At 41.1% G+C, this 26146-nt stretch overlaps 1 protein-coding gene across 12 annotated transcripts in view; it reads right to left on the reverse strand.

Moving 5' to 3' along the window:
* Window positions 1-313: 313 nt before the first annotated feature.
* Window positions 314-26146, reverse strand: part of ZC3H12C (zinc finger CCCH-type containing 12C) — a 72002-nt gene continuing 46169 nt past the window's right edge. For all 12 annotated transcript variants that reach the window (XM_061628635.1, XM_061628633.1, XM_061628634.1 and 9 more), the window contains 4 exons: window positions 12605-12744; window positions 9922-10156; window positions 6797-6903; window positions 314-6191 (listed from right to left, as the gene is read on the reverse strand). In XM_061628635.1, coding sequence (XP_061484619.1) covers window positions 4795-6191; window positions 6797-6903; window positions 9922-10156; window positions 12605-12744 — 1879 coding nt within the window. In that variant the 3' untranslated portion in view covers window positions 314-4794. The remainder of the gene's footprint in view (window positions 6192-6796; window positions 6904-9921; window positions 10157-12604; window positions 12745-26146) is intronic.

Consider the following 26146-nt stretch of genomic DNA (forward strand, 5'->3'; position numbering starts at 1 on the left):
GTCTAAATTGTGATAGCATGAAAGAATTCTGAACCAAAGTCACATATATTCCCAGCACCATCTACCCTGGGGCAGGAGAGAGAAACTTTCTGATTTTGCTACACAAGGTACTTTGGTCTTCCATGACATCTCAATTTTTTGACAATGTTTTCTCCCCCCACCCTTTTCCCCCACTCACCTGCAGTGGTGGCTGGTGGCTCCATGTCAGTGGGGCAGTGTACCTTGGACAGCTCCTTGAAAGTTTGGACTAAAACCCAGAGTGGATTCCACTGCCCCACTGACATGGAGTCACCAGACACCACTGCTCACCTCTCTATAACACCATTTTCCAATCTGAGGAATATGCATTCCATACAAATGTATCTGAGTAGATAATAAGTGCTGGGGAAAAAGGAGGGGTAGCAAAGGGTGGTAAAAGAAGCAATTTGCTACAGTTCCATTTAAGAACTTAACAAAAATACTATAGTTGTGAAACTGGATATTCTTGCTGTCAGGATAGTAGAAAATATTTTAAAGTGAAGCTGCCCTAATCCATGCCGAGAAGTCATCAACGTTATTTTTTATTTTCTGCAGTGTCGTATTTCAATGTATATTAGTCACAGGCATAGACAAAACAGAGTGAATATGATTACATGCTCTTTCTCTGGATAACTAATTTTTTGCCAAAAGGAAATGTTGCCCCTTCCCCCATCATCAATAAAAGGACAACACTGAAGATATGAACTGTGTGGGAAATGGTTAATAGTGTCATAGCTGGCTAACAAGCAAACTAGCAGAGTTAAACTCTCATGAACTTGGAGTTATATTAGGAGGTAAAAAACCTAGCAAGAAGCTTCAAACGTGTTAATGTGATGTGTGCACAAAAGCTTCACCTTGTCATCATATGTAGATCTAAAAAAAATTCAAGGTGGTTTAACAAGATATAAATACAACATTGTAGAATGACATACATGCAAACAAACAATTCTGTCCATAAATTACAAATACTGAAACATATCCAGATAATATTTTCATCTCTTCTGTTATGTGCTTCCAAATACTAATGCTCACAGTGTTAAAGGAGACACAAAAGCCTCGGCTCAAATTTTCAGTGTTGAACTAAGCCTACCAACGTTAATCTGTTGCAATCAATTAGAGCAAAGCCAAATTGCAGCCTCCTAAAATAATATATCACATATTTTAATTGTACAGTTATAATGGCCAGTACCCAAACTGGTACCCATGGGCCTTTGAAGGTCTCCAGTTCTATCAGCTGTCCTTTATGCCCCCTGAAAAGGCCTTCCCCAAGGAACAAAACGCCTCTGCCAAAGGAAAATGTGCCCCTTTCCCCTTGTGCAAGTAGATATGCTTTTTCACTCATGTGTATTGTGTGAGTTTGTATCCCACCCAATAGCAACATGAAGAAATTGATAGAAAACCGACCTGACATCTTCCTAGCATTTTCACTTTTTCTTTGTTCACACTGGCATACCATTGCATTAACCTATTAAAAATATATTCTAGGAAGAGCAAACCCAGGAGAAGGAGGATGGCAGCAGGTCCTGAGCTTCTGTACATCATAGGAGAAAAGCCTCTCTTTCTAAAGAGCCACTGTTGTCAATAGTAGGTGGTGTACATAAAACAATGCAGTTAAAATGTGAACCAGCCTAGTGACTAAATGCCTGCTGGTAATAGCTGCCGAATAGCTCCATGTCTTTCAGTTTTACAAAATGAACGCTGGTACTTAAAAGCACACTGCTTGTTGGAGAAGCTGTTAAACAGTTCTTGAATTGCAGAAAGGATTGCCTCTGGTCTTCGCCAAATCAACTGAGACTTATCCGCTTAGGAGATGACATAGCTGCGGACGGGCCAGGGCAACCCTCTCCTCTCAGGAAAAGGACATACTAAGGAAAGCTTAGAGCTCCTTGTAATGTAAAGAAGCACACATGGAAAGCTCTCGCAGCAGAACACAGTGTAACGGAGGGTTTTTTTACATCAGCTTTTAATGATGTAAGCCCAAAGAAGGCAATAACAAAAGACCACAAGGAAGACACTGAAACAGAGCTCCTGTGAGTTCTGGGCTCTTTAGCCCAGCACAGTCACAGGTTGCATTACACGTACATGGAGGTGGCTCACTTCACATTGTAGTATATAGTGCATGATCAACCCCCTTTTCACAGTCTGTAGGCTGTGATCAAACATAAACATATAAGACACAGTAAGCCAACCAACAGCAAGTATGAAATGATTCTATTCCAGATGTTTCAGCATTCTGCAGACACTAGCGGCAAGAACCTATTTATACTTTAGGTCACGTGACTATAAAAGTCAATAAAAATTCAAGGTTACAATATAGGCTATAAACAACACACAAATCAACTATTGCATGTGGAAAGCATCCACTAGGAATCTTTCCTGTAGAAGCCCACTATAACAAATGAGTCGCGCTTTTGTGCAAACCACATTCATTTCGGGGAGGGGGGCTTACACAGGAAGTGTACACCTTCTCTATTAAAACACATTCTGTATAGACAAGAAACAATGAAGTTGAGAAGAAATGAAATGGCAGGACAAGTAGTTCTTCCTAAGGCAAGATGAAGCGGATGTAAGATGGCACCCACAGGGGGGGAGATGAATTAACAGAACTGAGAGCTTGTCTCACAATTCAACAGAGAAAGCTGTGTAGAAGAACAATTCCTGAACTAAAGTTGCTGAACATGGTTCAGATTATTGGATACATCTATAAGCACAATGCTTTGCAGGAGCATTTACTGTATACCACGATCCTACTTCTTGCAACACACAGTGTTGCAAAGTAGTGAAAAATGTTTTCCTATTCAAAAGGTGTTTGGACATTCTTTTCAGGCAGCATTTTACCATTATTTTTAGATCTGGTCTGACTCAATATTGTTTTAGAGAAGAAGGGAGGTATATTTAAATTAGGGAAAAATACTGTACACATTGTAAGAACCCAACTATTTGCCTATATGCAAGTTTGGGGTTTGAAATCTACAGAGGTTTTTTTTAAAAAAATAAGGGATAAAATGTTGCCCAAAAGACTAAAATTATATTTACACATTTGTGTGTGTGTGTTTTTTAACGTTAGATCTATAAATCAAAATAATTATTATAGTTAAAGATACAATTTGTATCAACAGCAAAAGGTAACTTTCTGGTTCTACAGGGTCTCCAGGTTGCAACAGTGCACCCAGCTATCAGCAGTATTATAGACTAGGGCAGCCTTTGTAAATCTGGTGCCCTCCAGATGTTTTGGCTACAACTCCTATCAGACCCAGCTAGCACGTGCTGGTTGGAGCTGATGGGAGTTGTAGACCAAAACATCTAGAGGGCCCCAGGTTGGTGAAGGCTGAATCAGGGAAGCATCACAATATATCATTCTGCAGGGAATCCTAGCATGTAAGCAGCTGATTATGACATCTAAGTGTAAGTTGCTGCCTGCAAGATCTATTACTATTCTATCTATGTAAAATTACATTTTAGAAGAGCTAGCAGAACCCACGACTTATAAACCAGAAATCTCCCTTTCTAATACTAGAAGAGACAATTCTGCCTGCTTCTAAAACTATGTTGTTTTGTGGAAAGAATCAGGCCTGCATAATACAGCAGACCATACAAACTAACTCTGAGAACATCTATCTTATTTTACAAAAAGAATGGACTGTTCTCAACTACAATACTATTACTATAGTGCAGTTAACAAAAATGTTGCATTTCCTCAACACAACAATAAAACCTTCTCAGGCCAGCCTTGATAAATAGCATGAAAAATACACAGTATCTTATATACAAAAATTGCATTGAGAACAATTAGGTTTCATTTAAAAACAGGGTTTTTTTATGAAAAAACATTTTGTCCAGTATACCTGCACATTAATTAGAGGAGCAAGAGACAACAAAAACAAATCTCAATTTCATTGCCATTTCTGATGAATGAAAGCGTACATTAGTTGGACAAGTTTACTGCCTGAACAGAGATATTAGTAGCTTAATTTTAGACAGCATGAGTTGGATAAGCTTAACATCTTCAAAACCTGCATATTAGGCTTTTGCCTTCTACATAATAAATTAATCATGGCAGGTTTCTCTGTCACTGATTGCTTCTGCCTGCACCAAAATCTACAGTACTCAACAAATAATTTCATTTAAAACCAAAGCCAAACAAAAAAGTGCCATACTATAAAGTACTAATATATTGTTACCAATTTCAACATTAAAACTGGTAACTCAATCATTGTTTAAAAAAATAAAGTCAGTGCTGTAAAAGACCTTTGTTTTCTATAAATAAAATGATTATAACACAAAGAAGATCACACAATAAAATAAAATAACTTAATTGCAATTTAAAAAGAGTTCATAATAAGCTTGGCTTGGGGAAAAAATTTGCTGGGTGCATAAAATCCTCTTCAGTTTTCTGCAGCTTTTTTTTTTTAGAAAACTTTTTGCACTTGAAGGACAAAAACACACATTAATTTAATAAACACGTAACATTAGAAAGTGCTGCATATAAAACCCCCAATGCACCACAGATAAAATAATAATATATTAAACTGGAAAGATCTTCCAGTCAAGGAATACTTTAAAAAAATTCAAGTGATAATTTAAAATAAAGCCTGTCATTTCCAACGCATGGGGTTGTACATACAGATTCCATGGCACAGTATTTCACATAAATGGATTACTATAGAATCTCCTTGTTGAGAAGGAGATCACACATGCTATTGTAGCAAACCTCCCTCAGCGTTACAGCTGAAACTGAACTAATAGACACCACAAAGATGCGTCATCATCATGTTATCAGTAACCTAGCTGAGATTTTTCCACTAAAATGGCTGCAGCCAGCTGCTGAGCGTCTGTCATGTGAGGATTCCTTTTCATAACAATTCTCACAAGGTCAGGAGGAAAAATGTTGCACAGGTTTATGTAGACTTTCTCTCGGCTATCCTGATACCTTGGAGGGTCCTGAGGCATTCCACAGTAAGGTATCCGCCAAGGCTGATCTTGTTGCTCAGGTAAGCTTTGGAAGGCAAACTGCTCGTAACATGGCTGGGTGGGGTTACTGGGCAAGGAGTAAGTTTGACGATAGCCATATGCATCAGTCCCATAGCCTTGTCTATCCCAACTGCTGAGTCCATCTTGGCCGGAGTATGACTTTCTTTGTCTTAATGGGGAATTATCATACAAACGTGAGTCTGATATGCTATCTACTCTTGTGGACACAAGGGCTCTGCCTAGATGCATGCTCTTTGAGTGTTGTGAGCTCTGAGGAGCTGGGTAGTCACCAGGACAACTAGAGCGAGCGCCAACAGTAGGATGCTGAAGATGTATCGCCATGTAGGGAAGTGGAGCTTTGTGATGATGCTTTGGTTCTTCATGACTGTAACTCTGCACTCTGGTTAGTGTATCGTGGTAACCCTGCAAGAAGGGCTGTGAAGTCAGGTGGCTATGGGGATGAATATGTTGGCACTTTAAATTCTCTTCCAGTTGGGGGTCAGGAGAGCTCACGTAGGATCGGTCACTGTAGCCTATGTAAGAATCGCTACTGCCACAGCTCATGCTCCCTTCACTACTACAGTCAGAAGCTACAGAACTTATTCTGTAATCTGTGTCCAAAGAGAAACGCCTTTCAGGACTTTGTGGACCAGAGATACTTAGGTTTGGATATGCATTCAACATTGAGTAGTAACCTACATCCACAGGAGACTCACATTTGGGATACTGCTCATAAGGCATTGGCGTTCCGTGATTTTTGGTTGCCATCAGCACTGGAGGATACGGTCCTTGTGGTGTTTGATCCTGAGGTGGGAAATGAACTCCAGATGGAAGGCCATTGCTTAAAGGTGCAGTACTTTGGGGTTTTGCAGCAGCAGAGTTCGGTATACTAACTAAAGAAGGAACAGACCTGGTTTCCAATTTGTTTTTGGTGGGAAGCTTTTCCTCCAAGTCTTGGTAGACTTGAGTCCTTATACTAGGATCTGATTGCCTCTTTGGAGCAGCTCGCTTGAGATCCAAAGTGCTATCTATCTTAGTGCTACAGGGAACACTGTTGCTTTTCACCAACCCCCCTTCACTAGCAGCTTTGGCAGCTGTGCTCCTAGACATGGCACGAAGTTCATCAGCTACCGACCTCTGAGGCTGATTTCCTCTTTCTGGATGGTAGTATTTGCATTTGTGTCCGTAAGTGCATTTCTTCCCTGTAAATTTGTTGTTTGGAGATTTAAGTGACAAAAGAGGAAAAGGGAGAGAGAATTTAATTCTACAGCAGCATTAAGACGAAAGGAACTGAGAACATAATGGCAAGCATTGTACACGCTGAATCACAAATCAAGGAGGCTTTCAGGATAGTTAAACATTCTGCAGTTAGGTCAGAAGTGGCATCAGTAATACTAATTGGACACAGAGCATGCGTGTGTGTGTACACACAGAAATGTATGTACAGCAATTTCACAGCACCATAACAAATCATATGCTGGTTGGTTTGCTTTTTATTATTTTGATCTCTAGCTAGCCCCATAAATACTATATTGCAGGACAACATTATTCTCATTCTCAGGATGAGGAGCTGATATCTTGTGCAAGCATCCTTGGGTGAACAGGGACTTACGTTTAGGTCCGTGTAACATTACATCTATTTGACCACAATGGTTTTGTGGATCACAGTTCCTGATATATATATACTATGATTCTGGGAATAGAAGTTGCGACACAGATTTGTAGCAACATTTTTACAGAGACACAAATAAGCAATAAAGCCTAGTTTCTTAAAATATAATTAGTGTTTAGTAAAAAAAAAAGTTACCGTATGGACATGGTTGCTTCTTGTGTTCTGGAACAATAGGTTTCTTCCTCAGAAAATTATCCAGACTTGGTCCATGGCGGCCAAGAGGGTCATCTGGAGGCATAAATCTATCAAACGTATAATAATTAATTCAATGAATAAGGCGTTCACTAACCCAATTCTCAGTCTTAACATTTGAAAGAATTATCACTTTCTATCACTATTTTCTTATTTCTTAATTGGATGTGAAATATTCCCAGATTATTTCATAGGTATTACATACATTGTTCGGGGGGGGGGGGACTGGGCAACTTAACGCTGCAAAGTGGGAGCAAGCACCTTTGGATTCAACAGGACTTACTTCTGAACAGGCACGATTAGGATTGTGTTGTAAAGATGTGACCATATGCCAACTTACTTGGGAGTAAGCCCTATCAAATTCAATGTGATTTGCTTGTGAGGAAACATGCATAGGATTATGCTGTCAAGTTATATTGTATAGCAAAAAATAAACACTCCTTCGCAGCTGTGTAAGAGATACCAAGATAGAAAATTTAAAACCTGGCTATGGTGAAGGAAGGGATACATGTATGCCCTCTTTCCTACTCACTTAAAATAATGTATGAGGCCCATATGCATGATGACCCAATTGCATGATTCCCCCAAATTTTGAGGGGGAACAGTAGCTTGAATTATGCTGTTACACGTATTCTTACACATTAGTTTCAGTCAGGAAAAAAACAAAAGTGGTGCCCTCCAGATGTTGGTGGCCTACAACAGCTATACTCTGTCTTCAGAGTCAGAGGCAATATGCTTCTGGATACCAGTTGCTGGAAACCACAGGGGTGTGTGTGAGGAGAGTGCTCTTATCCTGGTTGGGGCTTCCCATGGGCATCCAGTTGGCCACTGTGAGAACAGGATGATGGACAGGATGCTGTGAACCGCCCAGAGAGCCATAGGCTAGGGGCGGTATAGAAATGGAATGAATAAATAATAATAAATAAGATGGGCCACTGGACTGATCCAGCAAGGTCTTAACTCCCATCCTCCCTGACCATTGGCCATACTGGCTGGGGGTGATGGGAGCTGAAGTCCATGACATATGGAGGGCAACTCATTGGCTGTACCTGATTTAAATGAATGTTGGATGGGAGGATCATGTGCACGCTCTACCAAGGATCACCTGCATTAATGTAAAATCAGACCTAGATCTTATTGTTACTATGTACCCTCCATCCTCAGCACCTAACCATATGCCATCTGTTATTTTGAATAAATTGATCAATGTCCATTCTGTCATATGTATTTATCAACTACAGAAAAAACTGGATGGGAAATCACAAACACTACTTACAAAATGTAATACAGCACTGCCTTGTTGGAAAGAAAAGAAACTTTTTCAAACCCTAACTCTGTAGCTTCATCCACAAAGCCAGACTACTCTAGCTGCATTACATATTTCGCCCTCAAACCCAGTTCCGGCTCGTGGATCCCTAGATAATTCGGTGAGAACCTTGAGGCACCTTCTAGAAGGTGAAAGGGGGCTTCCTCAGACCTAGCCATCAAAGCCTCAAGGCCAGATGCTGGGGACAGGAGCCCTCCTTGAGGACTGCCAGATCACAGACTCAATGCCTCAAGGCTGGAGTCGGGGGTGAGATGGACGTGATTCCCTAGGCACAGATAATGTGCCGGCAATGAAAGGCCAGGAGTAGCTAGCTCACTACTCTGCGGCCTAGAGCCAAGGTTACTTGCTCAAAAATCTGAGCTGCTGGAATTAAGTTCCATAGCACTCAGATTTATAGGGGCCCACACTGATCTCTTAAAATTATCCAGGTCCCCTCCACAGATCTCAGTGTCAAGGCTTGGCTTAATCCAGTTTCCATTTTCTATTGATTTGTTTTAATTGGTCTAATGTGGTTTAATTCGTTAATTGGCATTAATAAATGTTGCCCGTTATTAACCCATACGCTTGTGTCTGCCTCATCATTTTGGGTGGGTCTGGGTGCAATACATATTTCCCCCTCAAACCCAGTTCCAGCTTGTGGATCCCTAGAGATAAGAATTTTCAAACCAAATGTCAAAGTGAGCAGTTTACATAAAACCTAACTAGTCAGCATTGTCTAGAAATGTTTAGAACAGAAGCAGCAGCACTTAAAGCAAATGCCATAAACAACATTTATCATTAAGCCTCGGACATATAAAATGTCCCACCAATTAAAAAAAAAACTTCTAAGATGGCTTTAGGCAACCCAGTGCCCTCCAGATGTTTTGGACTACAATTCCCATCAGTCCGAGCCAGCACAGCAAAGGTTGTTCTACAACACTGATCCTATCTTAGTTTTAGTTGTTTTCAGAAACAACTAAAAATACTGTTGCATAGTTTTATGACTCTACCCTGGGATGTGAGAATCTGTTTCTTTTTTCCCAATCTTAAGTTCAGTTGTCCTCATTTCCACATCAGGTTGTGATTTTTTTTTAAGTCCTCATGGAAATTTATCACAGCATTTCATTGTGAGTATCTCCTAATATACATATGATTGTAAAGCAATGCTCTCTAATATAATGCATTTTTGTATGTTACTTTCATGAATATATGCATTTTATGCACGTTACCCTAATGTATGATTTTTTTACACGTTACTTGGCTGGAGAACTGCATTACAAAAGTCGGAGAAGTGTGAATTTGGAAGGATGGCTATGCTTCAGTTCGCATATTGTTTTGGAAAGTGCAAGTAAGTTAATTCACCTTTAAATCTGAATTGAATTGAATTTCTTCACCATTCCTATTCTACCTTATTTGCCAGGAAGAAAAGGTTGCCTTAGCACATGTTGCAAAAGACACTTGCTTACACCACAGTAACACAGGATCAAGCTATCTGTATTAGAAAATGTGTGGGAAGATACTAGAGCTGCAAACCTGCATGTAGCTACAAAACATTTTAATGGGGCATGGGTCTCAAATACTCCATATGAACAAAAGCAGGCAGGCTACATTTTCAATTACTGCAAAAAGGTGACCACCACAGATGCATAGGACTACAATAACGTGGGCAGAAATATTACCAGGTGTGTGTACATATAAAATCTATTACATGCCTGCTGCCAGCTGTTTTCTAGCAAGAGATTTTTTAAAAAGTGTAACTTACTTGTCATTGACAAATGAATACATCAGCAACCGTTCATCAATGAACTTCTTCCACTCTGGCTTTTCATTAGCAAGATCCCTGTAGTTATCATTAGACACAATTATACCATCTGACTCAAAGGCCAACTTCACTATGAACCTGTCGTCATAGCATACCACCCTTCTTCCCTGAACACGGCGGGATGGGGTGAACACCAGAATTTTCTCTTTTTCTAATTTACGCAAGATTTCTTGATCTAGAAATAGTAAAGGGGGAAAAAAACCAGACCATTGAAGTCAAGACTTTATTCAGTGTATGACTGAGCTCCACTACATGACAGAAGATCAGAATATCTAAGGTTGGGCAAAAATGACTTGACTTCATGAAAGCATTTCTGGTTGTGTTGGAAACAGATGACTAATATTCAGCAACACAGTAAAAATATATAAACATAAATTACCTTTGCCAGGCTCTACAGTCATGCTTACACTTACGACCCAGGTATTACTGCCATTTAGAACTAATGGCATGTATTAAATAAGTGTTCTTGATGTGAAATATTACCTACCTGAAGAATGAACAAATTAGCAGGAAAAAGTTTCCCACTTAAAGTATAATTGATCAATAAGCTATCCTAATCTCTATTAAAATCAGGGTTTGAGTATCTTCTCTCTCCCAAAGATGCAACTTTGCTACAGCATGCTAAAGAACAACTTTTGCTCCCCTGTGTACATTGAGTGTTAAAGAGAAGACAATGTCTAATATTCATTGGCCTAATGCACATACTCTGCCCTCAGCATTTGTGCTCCATTATAATGATTTAATGAAACTCAGATACAAAACTCAGAATAGAATCCTACAAGAATATAAAGCTTTTTGTTAAACCTTCATTCCAACAATGGGAAGCCAATCCCAAATAAGATGTCCCAAGTCTGAAAGGTGTTCAGAATGGCTTACACAAGACTTCAATACAAAGGCCTTTCATAATTATCAAGCAGGTTCTGTGAGGTTCTACAATTCTGCATAGACTCATAGGAAGCTGCCTTATACTGAGTCAGATCATTGGTCCATCTTGCTGAATTACTGTCTACACTGAAAGGCAGAAACTATCTGGGGTTCCAGAAAGGGGACATTCTCAGCCCCCCCGGAGATTGAACTTGGCACCTTCTGCATGCAAAACAGATGATGTAAGCGATGGCCCTTTTCCACATTCAGATATGCACTTGTCTCTAAATAAGCAATAGTTTATAACAGTAAAATAATATAAATCATAGGCCACTTTACATGAGACTTTCTTTTAAGCATTGCAGGATATTAGTGAGGTAAGAGGCAAGTTACAGGATCAGCAGCAAAGTAGTCATCTGATTACTTCACATGGTGTCCAGATTATGGCTCACTATTCTATGGCAAAATATCTGAGAGGTATCCCGATGTGCACTTCCATGCAAAATGCTGTGTGTTCCGCTACCGCACAATCACCAAGAATTCTGGAGAACATGCTCTTATCGCAATAGGGAAAAAATGATTTCAATTCATTTAGTATTTCATTAGATTTCATATAAACAGAGAATGATTCAGCACTTTAGTATGAAAAATAGCCGTTCTCGGGAAAAATTACCAAGAATAACTCTTCTCAAGAAAAATAGCCCTTCTCAGGAAAAATACAATAGTGCATTGTTAGCTTTGCCAACAATACACTAATCAGTTTTAATTAGATTGTTTCTTAAAGAGAGAGGGAGAGAGAGACTGCTTTCCTGGATGAGAAAAACTGTTTCCCTGGATCAGACTGAAGCTCTATCTAATTTACCATCTACTCTACATCTATAGTCTGGCCAGCCCTATGTCTCTCAGAAGCTCATGAGCAAGATAGGATGGAGTTAGCCACTTGTTTTTGTCATTCTGCCATGTTTGGTAATCAGATATAAAAGTGATTCTGAACGTGCAGCTATCATAGCTAACAGCTGTTGATAAAGCTATCCTTAATAAAACTGTTTAATGGTGAGAAAAATAACTTCCACAAACACCATACCAGCCTCCACTTAGGGAGAAAGCTTTAAGTGTCAGTAAATAGTAGCACCTGTTAGTCACTTTATTTGTATACTGTACTTCTCTGTACGCTACACTCAAAAGTGGTTCACATAAAAGCATGGGGGGAAAAACATTATCATTTGTACCAGGGGGTGGGGAATCTGTGGCCCTCCAGATGTTGCCAGACTATAACTCCCATCATCCTTGAACACCAGCTATGCTGGCTGGGGCTGATGGGAGCTGGAGTCCAACAATATCTGGAGGATCACAAGTTCCCCAGCCCTGGATTAAGATGTTCTGTATCTATATCATCTCACTATAAAAGTGAATTCATAACAATTTCATAATAAATACATAATTAAAACATATCTATATCAAAGTTAACAATTCATTACTAATGGGAAGAAAGTAAACAATATCCTCAGACCTAAGAGGCGGAAGAGACAGAACAGATCTTTTAATGGGCTAGAAAGGAAGGTGGGGACCAGTCCTCAGTCTTCAGTGTTGCAAGAACACGGTGAGACAACCTCTGCCTCAATAGTAAATGGCAAAACTCTCTGGCACTGAAGCTGTTTGGGAGGAAGCAGCCTGGAGGAAATATCCTGGCTTTAAAACATTTGTTCAGTAAATCAACAGAAGTGATACCAGCATTGTCACAGGCTTTGCAAATCAATACCTGTGATGAGAGCATCCGGTCGGGACTGTTCTTTTCTCCATGCTGGCACAAACACTGTGACATCTTTGTGGCCTCTGTCCAAAAACCAGTCCACTGCCAGTTTTATCCCCCGACAAGAAAATACTTCTTTGTTTCCATGGCTGAAATAAACATCCCAAAAATAACTGTTCTCCTGTAGTACAGTCATCACTTTCTCATATGAATGGAATATAACAAATGCATAGAGCTATTAGCAATGTTTACCCCCAAATTCAGCTTGTAAACTGAGATCGCTTGCATTCTCCCCTCATTTCTGCTGACAGCCCCAAAAGAATTAAGGAAAGCTTAAGAGTGACACTGCTATTATTTTATTAATATAAAAGGCTATTAATAAAACAATTCTCAAGGTGATTTACAATCATACAATAAAACCAACTAAAGAAAGGTTTTAAAACAATATAAATTAGCTTTGGCTATGGGGCGGTATACAAATGCAATAAATAAATAAATAAATTACTACCCAAGCCAGAAAACTAAAACAATATCCGCCACTGCCCATTACAGATGGGGTTTGGTAGCTGGTTCCTATCCATTTGAACACTGACAGTCTGGCTTTCAGTATCGATCTGCCATTTTTTTCTGTTCCCAAAATAACGTAATTGCTAACGAAAATGCCAGTGAAAATGCTTATAATGTAGGCACTTGTTCCATAGATTTTTTTTCCTATTTAAGTATCAATTAGGCAGTAATTGCCCATCAATTCTGTCTCTTGCCTCAGGCTAACTGCTATGCTATTTAATGCTATTCTTGTTGTTTTGCAGTATTTTTGATGGTTAACGGCTAGATAGAAGTTAAGAATGCATCAGTTTAGAGGAAAGCGGATTATGAAGACAATAATGTAAAATTCTGAGCTGATTTTTTTTAAAAAAGTGCTGATGACAGCAGCTACCCACAGCAAGAAATCAATGCCAGTCCGAAAACAATGCGGATTATCAGATTATGTCAAAATCCGGTAATAAGTCCAATTTAGCGAATATTTCCCCCTACTCCCCATCCAGCTGGAAAAGCTTCCACTTTTTTTCTGGAAACTACAAATAGTGTGTGCTTGTTGCGTCTCAACAGGGATGCTGTTCCAAAAAAACAGGGGCAGCCATATTGAAAGTCCTGCTCTGAGTTGCTGTGGAGTGGGCTTCTGATACTTTAGGGACTTCAAGGAGAGACTCTTGAGGTGGTCTCTCAAGTAACCTGGTCATGAGCTGTATAGGGCTTATACGCAACATCTGAATGGCTTGTCAAACTAAGTGAATAATAAGCTGCATGCATACAACACGTCCAATAAAATTGAACCAGAAACTGGCCATTCCAAAGTACATGGAAAAAAGCAAAAGACATTTAATGTATTGATGTACATAAATATCCCCCCTCCCCAAGCAGCTCAATTTTTAGAAAGAGCTTGTTCTACTTTCCAGAGAGTTTTATCTTTTGAGAACAACACTAAGTGGTTAAAGTATTAATGGGCTGTAAAATGTTTACTATGTTGTAGTTGCTTGGAGACCTTTTGGTAACAAGAAACGAATAAGTCTAATAATAATAATATTCTGTGTGACTTTTATATATAATATTATTGCATCTTGGTCATTGATAGGCATATCAAGACTACGCTACTTATTAAAGCTGAATGTTGGCAAGCACAGAACTCAAGACACCCCGATTATCATGAATGTTTGAAAATGGAACACTGTACCTTCACCTCTCACATGAAACTTGGAACATGAAGCCTATTTCGTATCATCAGATAAGACTCCAAAAGAGAGCAAATGAAGCCACATACACAACAGTGTACATGAGTTTGGGAGTTGAAACAACTTAGAATTAAGCAAGCAGAGGCAACCAGGAACATTTACATGCTTGCAGAAGACAACCTGTATTTACTGGAACCCATTAAGCTTGATTATACATTCTCAATACTCAAATCCCAATAGACGAAATTCTGCAAGATCTGTCTTTGAGAATTAAAAGTGCATCTTTGCCTCTGTTTCAGAGCATACAGTCCATGTACATTTTGCCACCATTGTGCTTTTGGTACTGGCATATTTCAAGCAGCCAAAACACAACTTTTAAACCTGGGAAAATACGTTAAGTTTTTCTCATAGTACATCCACAGCTTTTTTAAGTGCAGCCAAAGACTGTGATTTCCAAAGTGATGCGATTAATGGCTACTGCTACACAAAGCTTAGAGGTGCTATAGAGCTGCACCTCCCAGGTTTTATTAGGATCATCCTCCATCATCACTTGAAGTGTCCCAACCACATTTTAGCCATATTTCAATATGGCTAAACTGTGTTTGAGATACTTCGAAGTGACCATGCAGAAACGCTCTAAGAAAACATTTAATCACATTTAAGAGAGGCTTCCGTTTGTCTAGGCTGCCATCGCTCATCTCCCTCAAGAAACAATGAGGCTTCCTCTCAGTGGCAGAGGCCATGCTTTGCATACAGAAGGTCCCAGATTCAATCCCCAGGGGCATATCCAGATATGGCGAGAAAAGACTTGTCTCAAAGCTTAGAGAGCCACTGCCAGCCAATGCAAACAATACTGAGCTAGATGAACCAATGGCCTGACTTGGCATAAGGCAGCTTCCTATGTCTGTGGCTTTAAATGCAATTATAGTCCCTGGGCTACCGGATTAACGCTAGAGATGATAAGTTTCAAGGGCTGTTTATGTTCACATTTGTCTTTGGAAAGTTTAAGGAACAAATAATGGAATATACTACCTTCATGTATTTCTGAGAGAACACTTGCACACCTCAGGACTGTTACTATTTGAGGTAGGTGTGAACTTTATAATTCCATTATTTTAACATACATCTTATTTATTTATTTATTCGACTTATTAGTCGCTTATCTGGCTGAATTGTCAGCCACTCTACAGCAACTGCTGTGCTTAACCAGAAGCACACCTCTATCCTTGGAAAGCAAATGTAATAAGCAGCCTTGCAGCCAACATGAGACAAATATGGGTGGCCTAGAAATAAGGTGGTATATCAGGCCAGTAAGTCCAAGTAAAGTTAAGTATGGGTCCCTGAGCAATCTCTGGAAGACCTTTATTTATGACATTTTATGCTACACCATAATACATTATTTCGGTAGTTTACAGGAGGAAACAGGGCGGCAGGGAGGAAAGGGGAGAGCTGAATGTGTCTATGGAGTCAGTTTGGAAACTGGCCTACGAAACCACAGAGCAATTCCACGTGGATACTGGATTTCTGAGGAATGCTTAAGTCTAACATCTGAATTGGGAGAGGCCGTGCAAGCCCTGGACCAGTGTTTGGACTTGGTGGTGAGCTGGATGAGGGTCAATCGAGTGTGAATCCTAGCAAGATGGAGGGGCTGTGGGTTGGTGGTTTCCCAGTTCAGATAACTGGTCAGTTGCCTGGTTTGGATGGGGTCATACTTCCTCTGAAAGAGGTCTGTAGTCTGGGGGTGCTCCTGGATTCATCTTTGTCGCTAGACACCCAGGTGACCTCAGTGACTAGGAGTGCCTTTTACCATCTTTAGCTGGTAAGACAGCTGCGGCCATTTCTGGACCGGGATAGCCTGACCATTGTTGTCCATGCACTGATAACCACCAGGCTGGATTACTGTAATGCACTCTGAGTGGGGCTGCCCTTGAGAACATAAGAACATAAGAAGAGCCTGCTGGATCAGGCCAGTGGCCCATCTAGTCCAGCATCCTGTTCTCACAGTGGCCAACCAGGTGCCTGGGGGAAGCCCGCAAGCAGGACCTGAGTGCAAGAACACTCTCCCCTCCTGAGGCTTCCGGCAACTGGTTTTCAGAAGCATGCTGCCTCTGACTAGGGTGGCAGAGCACAGCCATCACGGCTAGTAGCCATTGATAGCCCTGTCCTCCATGAATTTGTCTAATCTTCTTTTAAAGCCATCCAAGCTGGTGGCCATTACTGCGTCTTGTGGGAGCAAATTCCATAGTTTAACTATGCGCTGAGTAAAGAAGTACTTCCTTTTGTCTGTCCTGCATCTTCCAACATTCAGCTTCTTTGAATGTCCGCGAGTTCTTGTATTATGAGAGAGGGAGAAGAACTTTTCTCTATCCACTTTCTCAATGCCATGCATAATTTTATACGCTTCTATCATGTCTCTTCTGACCCGCCTATCCTTTTTGAGATGAGGCGACCAGAATTGTACACAGTATTCCAAATGTGGCAGCACCATAGATTTATACAATGGCATTATGATATCGGCTGTTTTATTTTCAATACCTTTCCTAATTATCCCTAGCATGGAATTTGCCTTTTTCACAGCTGCCGCACACTGGGTCGACATTTTCATCGTGCTGTCCACTACAACCCCGAGGTCTCGCTCCTGGTCAGTCACCGCCAGTTCAGACCCCATGAACGTATATGTGAAATTCAGATTTTTTGCTCCAATATGCATAATTTTACACTTGTTTATATTGAATTGCATTTGCCATTTTTCCGCCCATTCACTCTGTTTGGAGTGGTCTTTTTGAAGCTCTTCGCAATCCCTTTTTGTTTTAACAACCCTGAACAATTTAGTGTCGTCAGCAAACTTGGCCACTTCACTGCTCACTCCTAATTCTAGGTCATTAATGAACAAGTTGAAAAGTACAGGTCCCAATACCGATCCTTGAGGGACTCCACTTTCTACAGCCCTCCATTGGGAGAACTGTCCATTTATTCATACTCTCTGCTTTCTGCTTCTTAACCAATCCCTTATCCACAAGAGGACCTCTCCTCTTATTCCATGACTGCTAAGCTTCCTCAGAAGTCTTTGGTGAGGTACCTTGTCAAACGCTTTTTGAAAGTCTAAGTACACTATGTCCACTGGATCACCTCTATCTATATGCTTGTTGACACTCTCAAAGAATTCTAGTAGGTTACTGAGACAGGACTTTCCCTTGCAGAAGCCATGCTGGCTCTGCTTCAGCAAGGCTTGTTCTTCTATGTGCTTAGTTAATCTGGCTTTAATAATACTTTCTACCAGTTTCCCAGGGACAGAGGTTAAGCTAACTGGCCTGTAATTTCCGGGATCCCCCCTGGATCCCTTTTTGAAGATTGGCGTTACATTTGCCACTTTCCAGTCCTCAGGCACAGAGGAGGACCCGAGGGACAAGTTACATATTTTAGTTAGCAGATCAGCAATTTCACCTTTGAGTTCTTTGAGAACTCTCGGGTGGATGCCATCTGGGCCCGGTGATTTGTCAGTTTTTATATTGTCCATTAAGCCTAGAACTTCCTCTCTCGTTACCACTATTTGTCTCAGTTCCTCAGAATCCCTTCCTGCAAATGTTAGTTCAGGTTCAGGGATCTGCCCTATTATCTTCCACTGTGAAGACAGATGCAAAGAATTCATTTAGCTTCTCTGCAATCTCCTTATCGTTCTTTAGTACGCCTTTGACTCCCTTATCATCCAAGGGTCCAATCGCCTCCCTAGATGGTCTCCTGCTTTGAATGTATTTATAGAATTTTTTTGTTGTTGGTTTTTATGTTCTTAGCAATGTGCTCCTCAAATTCTTTTTTAGCATCCCTTATTGTCTTCTTGCATTTCTTTTGCCAGAGTTTGTGTTCTTTTTTATTTTCTTCAGTCGGACAAGACTTCCATTTTCTGAAGGAAGACTTTTTGCCTCTAAGAGCTTCCTTGACTTTGCTCGTTAACCATGCTGGCATCTTCTTGGCCCTGGCAGTACCTTTTCTGATTTGCGGTATGCACTCCAGTTGAGCTTCTAATATAGTGTTTTTAAACAACTTCCAAGCATTTTCGAGTGATGTGACCCTCTGGACTTTGTTTTTCAGCTTTCTTTTTAACACTCCCCTCATTTCTGTGAAGTTTCCTCTTTTGAAGTCAAATGTGACTGTGTTGGATTTTCTTGGCAATTGGCCATTTACATGTATGTTTAATTTAATAGCACTATGGTCACTGCTCCCAATCAGTTCAACAACACTTACATCTCGCACCAGGTCCCGGTCCCCACTGAGGATTAAGTCCAGGGTTGCTGTCCCTCTGGTCGGTTCCATGACCAACTGGTCTAAGGAATAGTCATTTAGAATATCTAGAAACTTTGCTTCTTTTGTCATGACTGGAACACATATGCGGCCAGTCTATGTCCGGGTAGTTGAAGTCACCCATTACTACCACATTTCCTAGTTTGGATGCTTCCTCAATTTCATATCTCATCTCAAGGTCTCCCTGAGCATTTTGATCAGGGGGACGATAGAACGTTCCAGTATTAAGTCCCTCCTGGGGAAGGGTATCACCACCCACAACGATTCTGTGGAGGAGTCTGCCTCTTTTGGGGTTTCGAGCTTGCTGGATTCAATGCCTTCTTTCACGTATAGAGCGACTCCGCCACCAATACGTCCTGCCCTGTCCTTCCGATATAGTTTATATCCAGGGATAACCGTATCCCACTGGTTTCCTCCATTCCACCAGGTCTCCGCTATGCTCACTATATCAATGCTCTCCTCTAAGACCAAGCACTCCAGTTCTCCCATCTTGGTTCAGAGGCTCCTAGCATTGGCATACAGGCACTTGTAAGCAGTGTCTCTCTTCAAGTGTCTTTGGCACTTGTGGTTTGGCCTGTGGTAATTTTGCCCTTCTGAATTTATATCCTGTGCCCCTGCTCTCACAATGCCTACTTCTAGGCCTACCCCTTTTACAATTTCATCATTTCTTTGGTCTTTATCCCAGGGGGGAGGTTTATTCCGAACCGGACCTTCCTCAGCCCCTGTCGGGTTTCCCCCCTCAGTCAGTTTAAAAGCTGCTCTGCCACCTTTTTAATTTTAAGTGCCAGCAGTCTGGTTCCATTCTGGTTCAAGTGGAGCCCGTCCCTTTTGTACAGGCCCGGCTTGTCCCAAAATGTTCCCCAGTGCCTAACAAATCCAAACCCTTCCACCTGACACCATCGTCTCATCCACGCATTGAGACTGCTAAGCTGTGCCTGTCTGGCTGGTCCTGCGCGTGGAACCAGTAGCATTTCAGAGAAAGCCACCTTGGAGGTCCTGGCTTTCAGCATCCTACCTAGCAACCTAAATTTTGCTTCCAGGACCTCACGGCTGCATTTCCCCATGTCGTTGGTGCCAATGTGCACCACGACCACTGACTCCTCCCCAGCACTGTCTACCAAACTATCTAAACGACAGGCGATATCCGCAACCTTCGCACCAGGCAGGCAAATCACCTTGCGGTCTACACGCCCATCACACACCCCACTGTCTATGTTCCTAATGATCGAATCACCCACTACAAGGATCCCTCCACCCCCTGGAGATATATCCTCGGCACGAGAGGATAGCTGCTCATCCCCCAAGGAATGGGTCCCTTCTAAGGGATTGTTTCCCTCTTCCTCAGCTGGATGCTCTCCTTCCCCGAGACCATCGTTCTCCATGATAGCAGGAGAGCTATAATCGTTGGAGTGGGACACAGCTATAACGTCCCTGAAGGCCTCCTCCATACACCTCTCTGCCTCTCTCCGCTTTTCCAGGTCCGCCACCTTGGCCTCAAGGGAATGAAGTCGTTCCCGGAGAGCCAGGAGCTCATTGCACCGAGAGCACACCCACGACTTCTGTCCAACAGGCAGATAGTCGTACATGCTGCAGGCGGTGCAAAACACTGGAAAGCCCCCACACCCCTGCTGGCTTCTTACCTGCATAATTTTGTTTAAGGTTTATTACGTCAATGGGTTGGGGACTGCGGTTTAGTTGAGGTGAGGGAACAGATGGGCAGAGTGGGGGACCCTGGCCTCCTTGCCCTGCTGCCGAACTCGCTCCGCTGCTTAACTCGCCTTGATGCTGAGATAGGTCTGGAAACTGCAGTTGGTGTAAAATGCAGCGGTGAGACTCCTCACTGGGGCAAGGTATCACCAACATGTCAGCCTGCTGAGGAAACAGTTGCACTGGCTGCCCATTAGCTACCTGGCCAAGTTCAAGGTTCTGGTTTTGGTGTACAAAGCCCTATACAGCTTGGGACCAGGAAAACTGAAAGCTTGTCTTACCCCTTATATACCTAGTTGAACACTGCGCTCTGCAGGCGAGGGCCTCCTACAGATACAATCTTATCAGGAGGTCTGTTCTGCACATAACAGGAAGTGGACCTTTAGTGTTGTGGCACCCGGGGTGTGCAATCATTAAGCCAACTAGGCAGCTGCCTAGGGTGCAGACCTCAGAGGGACGCAGTACTGACCTTTGAGGGGAACAGTTTTATACAGATTAGTTTTTTTAACCCTTGGAAAAAATGCAACTAAAATAAATTTAGCAGTTTCAAGTTTTGTGCTTTTCATTTTTTCTACATCTGTTTTTGAAAATTGAAGTTAGCAATTTGGGGTGTGTGTGCAAGTAGTTAGCCTTGCCTAGGGCGCAAAATAGCCTGGCACTGGCACTGGTGGCATCTACCCTTTAGAATTCCATCCTCTTAAAGATTAGACAGGTGCTATCTGTTATCTTTTCAGTGCCTACTGAAGATCTTTCTCTTTCAACAAGCCTTTTAAGTAGAGACCTTATCCCAGTCTGAGTCTGTGTTGGAATTGCTTTTTAAGATGTTTTAAAGCTTTTTTAAAAAAGATTTTTTTAATATGTTTTTAAAGATGACAATATATTTTAAAGTCAGTTTTTAAGATGTTTTAGAGGGTTTTTAGTATTTTTGTTTGCCGCCCTGGGCTCCTTTCTGGGAAGTAAGGGTGGGATATAATAATAATAATAATAATAATAATAATAATTCCATATTACAATTACACAATTGCATGTGAGAGGACTATGAATTTATACTTAATCACCAATCGGCTGCACTTTCCCTTTAGTGATACACATGCAGATTGCCTAAGGCAAGGGTGGGGAACTTTTGGCCCTCCAGATGTTGCTGAACTACAACTCCCAACATCCCTGGCTATTGGCTGTGCTTGCTGGGTCCAAGGCCCTGTCTCTAATTTGCGGGATGAGCACAAATGAGCGAATGGGGATGCCAAACATGATAAATGTCCCTGCTATCCATTAATAATTCCTTCCATTTGGTCCAAATCCATGCAATCATAACTTCATACTCTGTAGTCATTAATGTGCTTGGCCTGTATGTTGAAAAGGCACATTGGCACACTAATGAAGTAAACTGCCCACCCTTTCAGTGGAGCAATGAAAGGAGGAGAGCTGAGAGTGGCAAGCACATGTTGTTGGCTGCACTTTCTGATGCAGTTGCTGCTGCAGCACAAGGAAAACCGGCTGTTATGATGCCTGTCCTTCTAGACCTAACTGCTCATCTAAGAGGGAAAAAAAGGAGAATGAACTCTAACTCACGTTCAGCCAGATTCACCAAGTATTTCTTCTCCTGTAATCCAACTGCTGTCTCAGCTCTTTTACTAGAGACCTAAATTTTAGATTATGTCAGGAGCAAAGATTCCAGCAGAGCAAAATTCTGCCAAATTCTGCTGCAGCTGGTTGACATGCGGAGTGCTGCTCTTTCCTTGTCCTTGCTTAATGCAAGCAGTCCAAGGGCGGTGAAACTACCAAAAGGGCCCCCTCTGTAGATCTCAACATCCAAGAGGGTCTGTAGGGAAGGAGGTGATCTTGCAGATATTTTGGACCTAAGTTGTTTAGGGCTTTAAACGCTAGCATGAGCGCCTTGAACTGGGCACAGAAATGAACTGGCAACCAATGTTTTAAAACAGGAGTTATGTGAGAACTCTAAGGGAACCCCAGCCAAATAAGAACTGCGTTAAGAGCAGGAAGTATTTTCTTTGCTATCATCTTTCGGTTTTTGTTTTAAATGCAGTGGACTTACCGGTGCCCAGCTACATTTTAAAATTCTCCATTATTTCTATAGACCATTCTTACTTTCTCCCTGGGGACATTTAAAAATAGCCTCTCAGGAGAACCAGGAAATGACAGTGAGATTACTCTGCCTTTTTTATATCTGTAGGCCTCCTCCTCTGTCCTCTTTTGCTTGTTTCTCTCATAGGAGGAAAGAGAATGAAATGAAGCAAAGGACAATGAAGGAAGAAACAGAGGTAGAACCTGCCATCCTCCATTGGCCTCCTTACCCACTCTGTGATCCTTGCCCCTCCTCTCCCTCCCTCTCTCCCTCCCTCTCTCCCTCCCTCTCTCCCTCCCTCTCTCCCTCCCTCTCTCCCTCTCCCCCCTCTCTCAGCTAGCCTCTCCTGCCAGCTGATCAGCCTCCCACAGCTATGCCCTCTTCATCATAGGCCACTTCAAGCAAGCCAGCGCATTCCATTTAACTATTCCTCCCATCCTGCAATCTGACTCCATGTCCCATTGCTACTGAGTATGTCCAGTCCTCACTGGGGTGTTCCCTCACTCCTTAAGGCTATTTTCTACTATTATAATGTTTCTGAAAACCTTGTTCAGGGTTGTTAAAACCTCTGTTAAAGGACCTCTCCAAACTGAGCGTACGGGCAGTAAAACAGCAAATGCAATTCAATGTAAACAAATGTAAAGTTATGCATATTGGAGCAAAAGATCTTAATTTCACATATACGTTCATAGGATCTGAACTGGTAGTGACTGACCAGGAACAAGACCTTGGGGTCGTAGTGGGTATCTCGATAAAGACATCGACCCAGTGTGCAGCAGCTGTGAAAAAGGCAAATTCCATGCTAGAGATCATTAGGAAAAGTATTGGAAATAAAACTGCCAATATCAATAAATATCAATAAAATTGCTGTCCTGGGCTCCTGCTGGGAGGAAGGACAGGATATAAATGAAATAATACATAAATAAATATTGTAATGCCAGTATATAAATCTATGGTGCAGCCACATTTGGAATACTGTGCACAGTTCTGGTTGCCTCACCTCAAAAAGGATATTGTAGAGTTGAAAAAGGTTCAAAAAAGAGCAACCAGAATGATCAAGAAGATGAAGCAACTCCCCTATGACGAAAGGCTGCAGTATTTGTGGCTTTTTAGTTTACAGAAAAGTCAGAGACAACATGATGGAAGTGTATAAAGTTATGTATGGCATACAGAAAATAGATAGAGAAAAGTTTTCTCCCTCTCTCTTAACACTAGAACTCGTGGACATTCAATGAAGCTGAATGTTGGAAGATTCGGGACAGACAAAAAAGTACTTCTTCAAGCAGAACAGAGTTAAACTATGGAATTTGCTCCCACAAGAGGCAGTGATGGCCACCAACTTGAATGGCTTTCAAAGAGAATTAGACAAATTCATTGAGGATAAGGCAATCAATGGCTACTAGCCATTGATTCAGCTGTAGTCCTGCTTTTGTGCTTTCCTCTTTAACTTTCATCAGCATTAGTTTCAAATCATTACTGGTTTATGCTAGTAGTATGGTATCATCTGCATATCTTAAATTATTGATATTTCTCCCTCCATCTTGGTCCAACCTCGCTTCCCATATATGTTCTGCATATAGATTAAACAAATAGGGTGATATAATACACCGCTGTCTCACACTCTTTCCGATGGGGAAGCAATCAGTTTCTCCATATTCTGTTCTTACAGTAGCCTCTTGTCCAGAGTATAGGTTGCGCATCAGGACAATCAGACGCTGTGGCACCCCATTTCTTTTAAAGCATTCCATAGTTTTTCATGCTCTACACAATCAAAGGCTTTGTTGTAATCAAACTTTCTTGAAAGAAAAACACTTATTAGTTGCTAATAACTTACTTTTTAACATTGTATGTTAGGGTAAAATAAAAAGGTACAGTAAGTTTAAACCTAGGACCAAATGGAAAGATTTGCAGAACCATCAGTTTAAGAAACTCCTCGCTGCTCTGTTACGGAACAGAAACGCTTCTCTTCTCTTACTTGCCTCATGCAATAAGGTGAAAAATAAAGAAAATGTGAGATTGCAGTCCTATACTTACCTGGCAGCAAGTCTCACTGAATTCAGTGTGGCTTTCCTCTGAGTAATGCTATAAAGCTTGGTTCTGCCTGAGAACTGGCACTTTTTGCCAGTAGCACCCCAATAGGTACTTATGGATTTGTATGTTTTGAAAAGAGCAGGGCGTAATATATGACATTTCTTGTGACTGGTATCTGGCACCAGCATCCTGTTCCCTTACAAAGCATTTACTCAGACGTGAGTTCATCTCTTCTTTCTCATTTAATATCACTTCATTTTAAAAGATCAAGTCTATCTTTCATATTGTCACATTGTAATGCTTCTTAATCCAGGGTTATTCTGCTGAAATCCATAATGGTATTTTCTGTCTAGAACTTTCTCTTTGATGTACAGCTGTTGAACTCACTTCAGGTCCTCACATGTAAAGGGCAGTGGGTCTATGTTCCTTGATGTAGGGCCACATAACATTAAAAAAGTCAGAAGTATATGAAAAATCCTTTGTTCGCATCAAAATAACAACAATAAATTTCCAATACTTCTCAAAAACAGCCGTGGTTTAAGTTTGGGGAAAAAACAACTTCAGAGTATAGAGAACAGGGTTTGTTTGTTTTTTAAACTCCCTTTGTAAGTTTATTGATTTCAAACAAAATATCAAGAAAAGAGGCCCCAGCAAGGCAGGTCCAAATAGTATCCAAATGTTAGTCATCCTACTCTTGACTGTTCAAAAGCAACTTCCCAATAAAGTTCTAGAACAAGAAAAAGCTGGGATGTGGGACAACTTTAAGCACTCGTCCAAAGCAGTTGGAAAGGTACAGCTCAAAATCCTGGAAGATCTGCCCTGAAATTTAAGTTGTCTATGTACATCCCAATATTGATCATAAAGTTCTCATCTGGGAAGAATTCAAGCAATAAAGATAAGCTAACAAATTAATGCAAGACTCCAGCAAACTGCAAAAATGTAAGTGCCGAAGCTGGCTTTGTTATCATTTGAAGTGGAGGTATTATTTTCAGAGGAATGATCAGATAGTCTCATATTGGAATACATGAAGCAACTATATTATCTGCATAGCAAAGCAGCCTACTACTCCATTCTCCTTGTTAAATACCAATTACTTATCGTTGGACTCAGATCTGCAATTTTGGGGGGTTTGCTTCGCTGTGCATCTACTTTCTCTGCTTTATATCTGCTTTAGCTTTTAAGATGGAGCTTTGCTGTATACAGGAATTATACATTTATAATTCTAAACATTTCATTAAAAATGCTTAATTATGAGTAAGGTCTATAGAACCCAAACCATTCTTCCAGAAAACATGAGGCAAAAACCAACCCACAGAAACATACACATTAGAAAGAATACACAGTCCCACTACTGAAAAGTCCACATTGCGACTTTTTGTCTTTTGTTCTTTTTCAAAAAGTTAGTTTTCAGAAGGCATAGGAGCTAATCTGATAGATACATAATATGATTGTAGAGAGCTGGAACTGAAGTCAGGGCCCTTGGGAAAATCACGCTCATGATGAGTCATCCTTGTTCTTTGGACCCAACGAAATGCAAAATTACTTGGAATGTGTGCAATTAAGTTTCAGTCACATGCTGCCAAACCTTTCATTTCAAGGCAGCCTAGCTTTGGCATATATTGCCACTAATTTTATAACTACATTTCCCTCCCATCCTGATTTGCAGCTATGAGATATTGTGGCAAAGGCACATTTTCC

The sequence above is a fragment of the Rhineura floridana genome, chromosome 5, assembly GCF_030035675.1.
Source record: "Rhineura floridana isolate rRhiFlo1 chromosome 5, rRhiFlo1.hap2, whole genome shotgun sequence".
NCBI classification, from domain to species: Eukaryota; Metazoa; Chordata; class Lepidosauria; order Squamata; family Rhineuridae; genus Rhineura; species Rhineura floridana.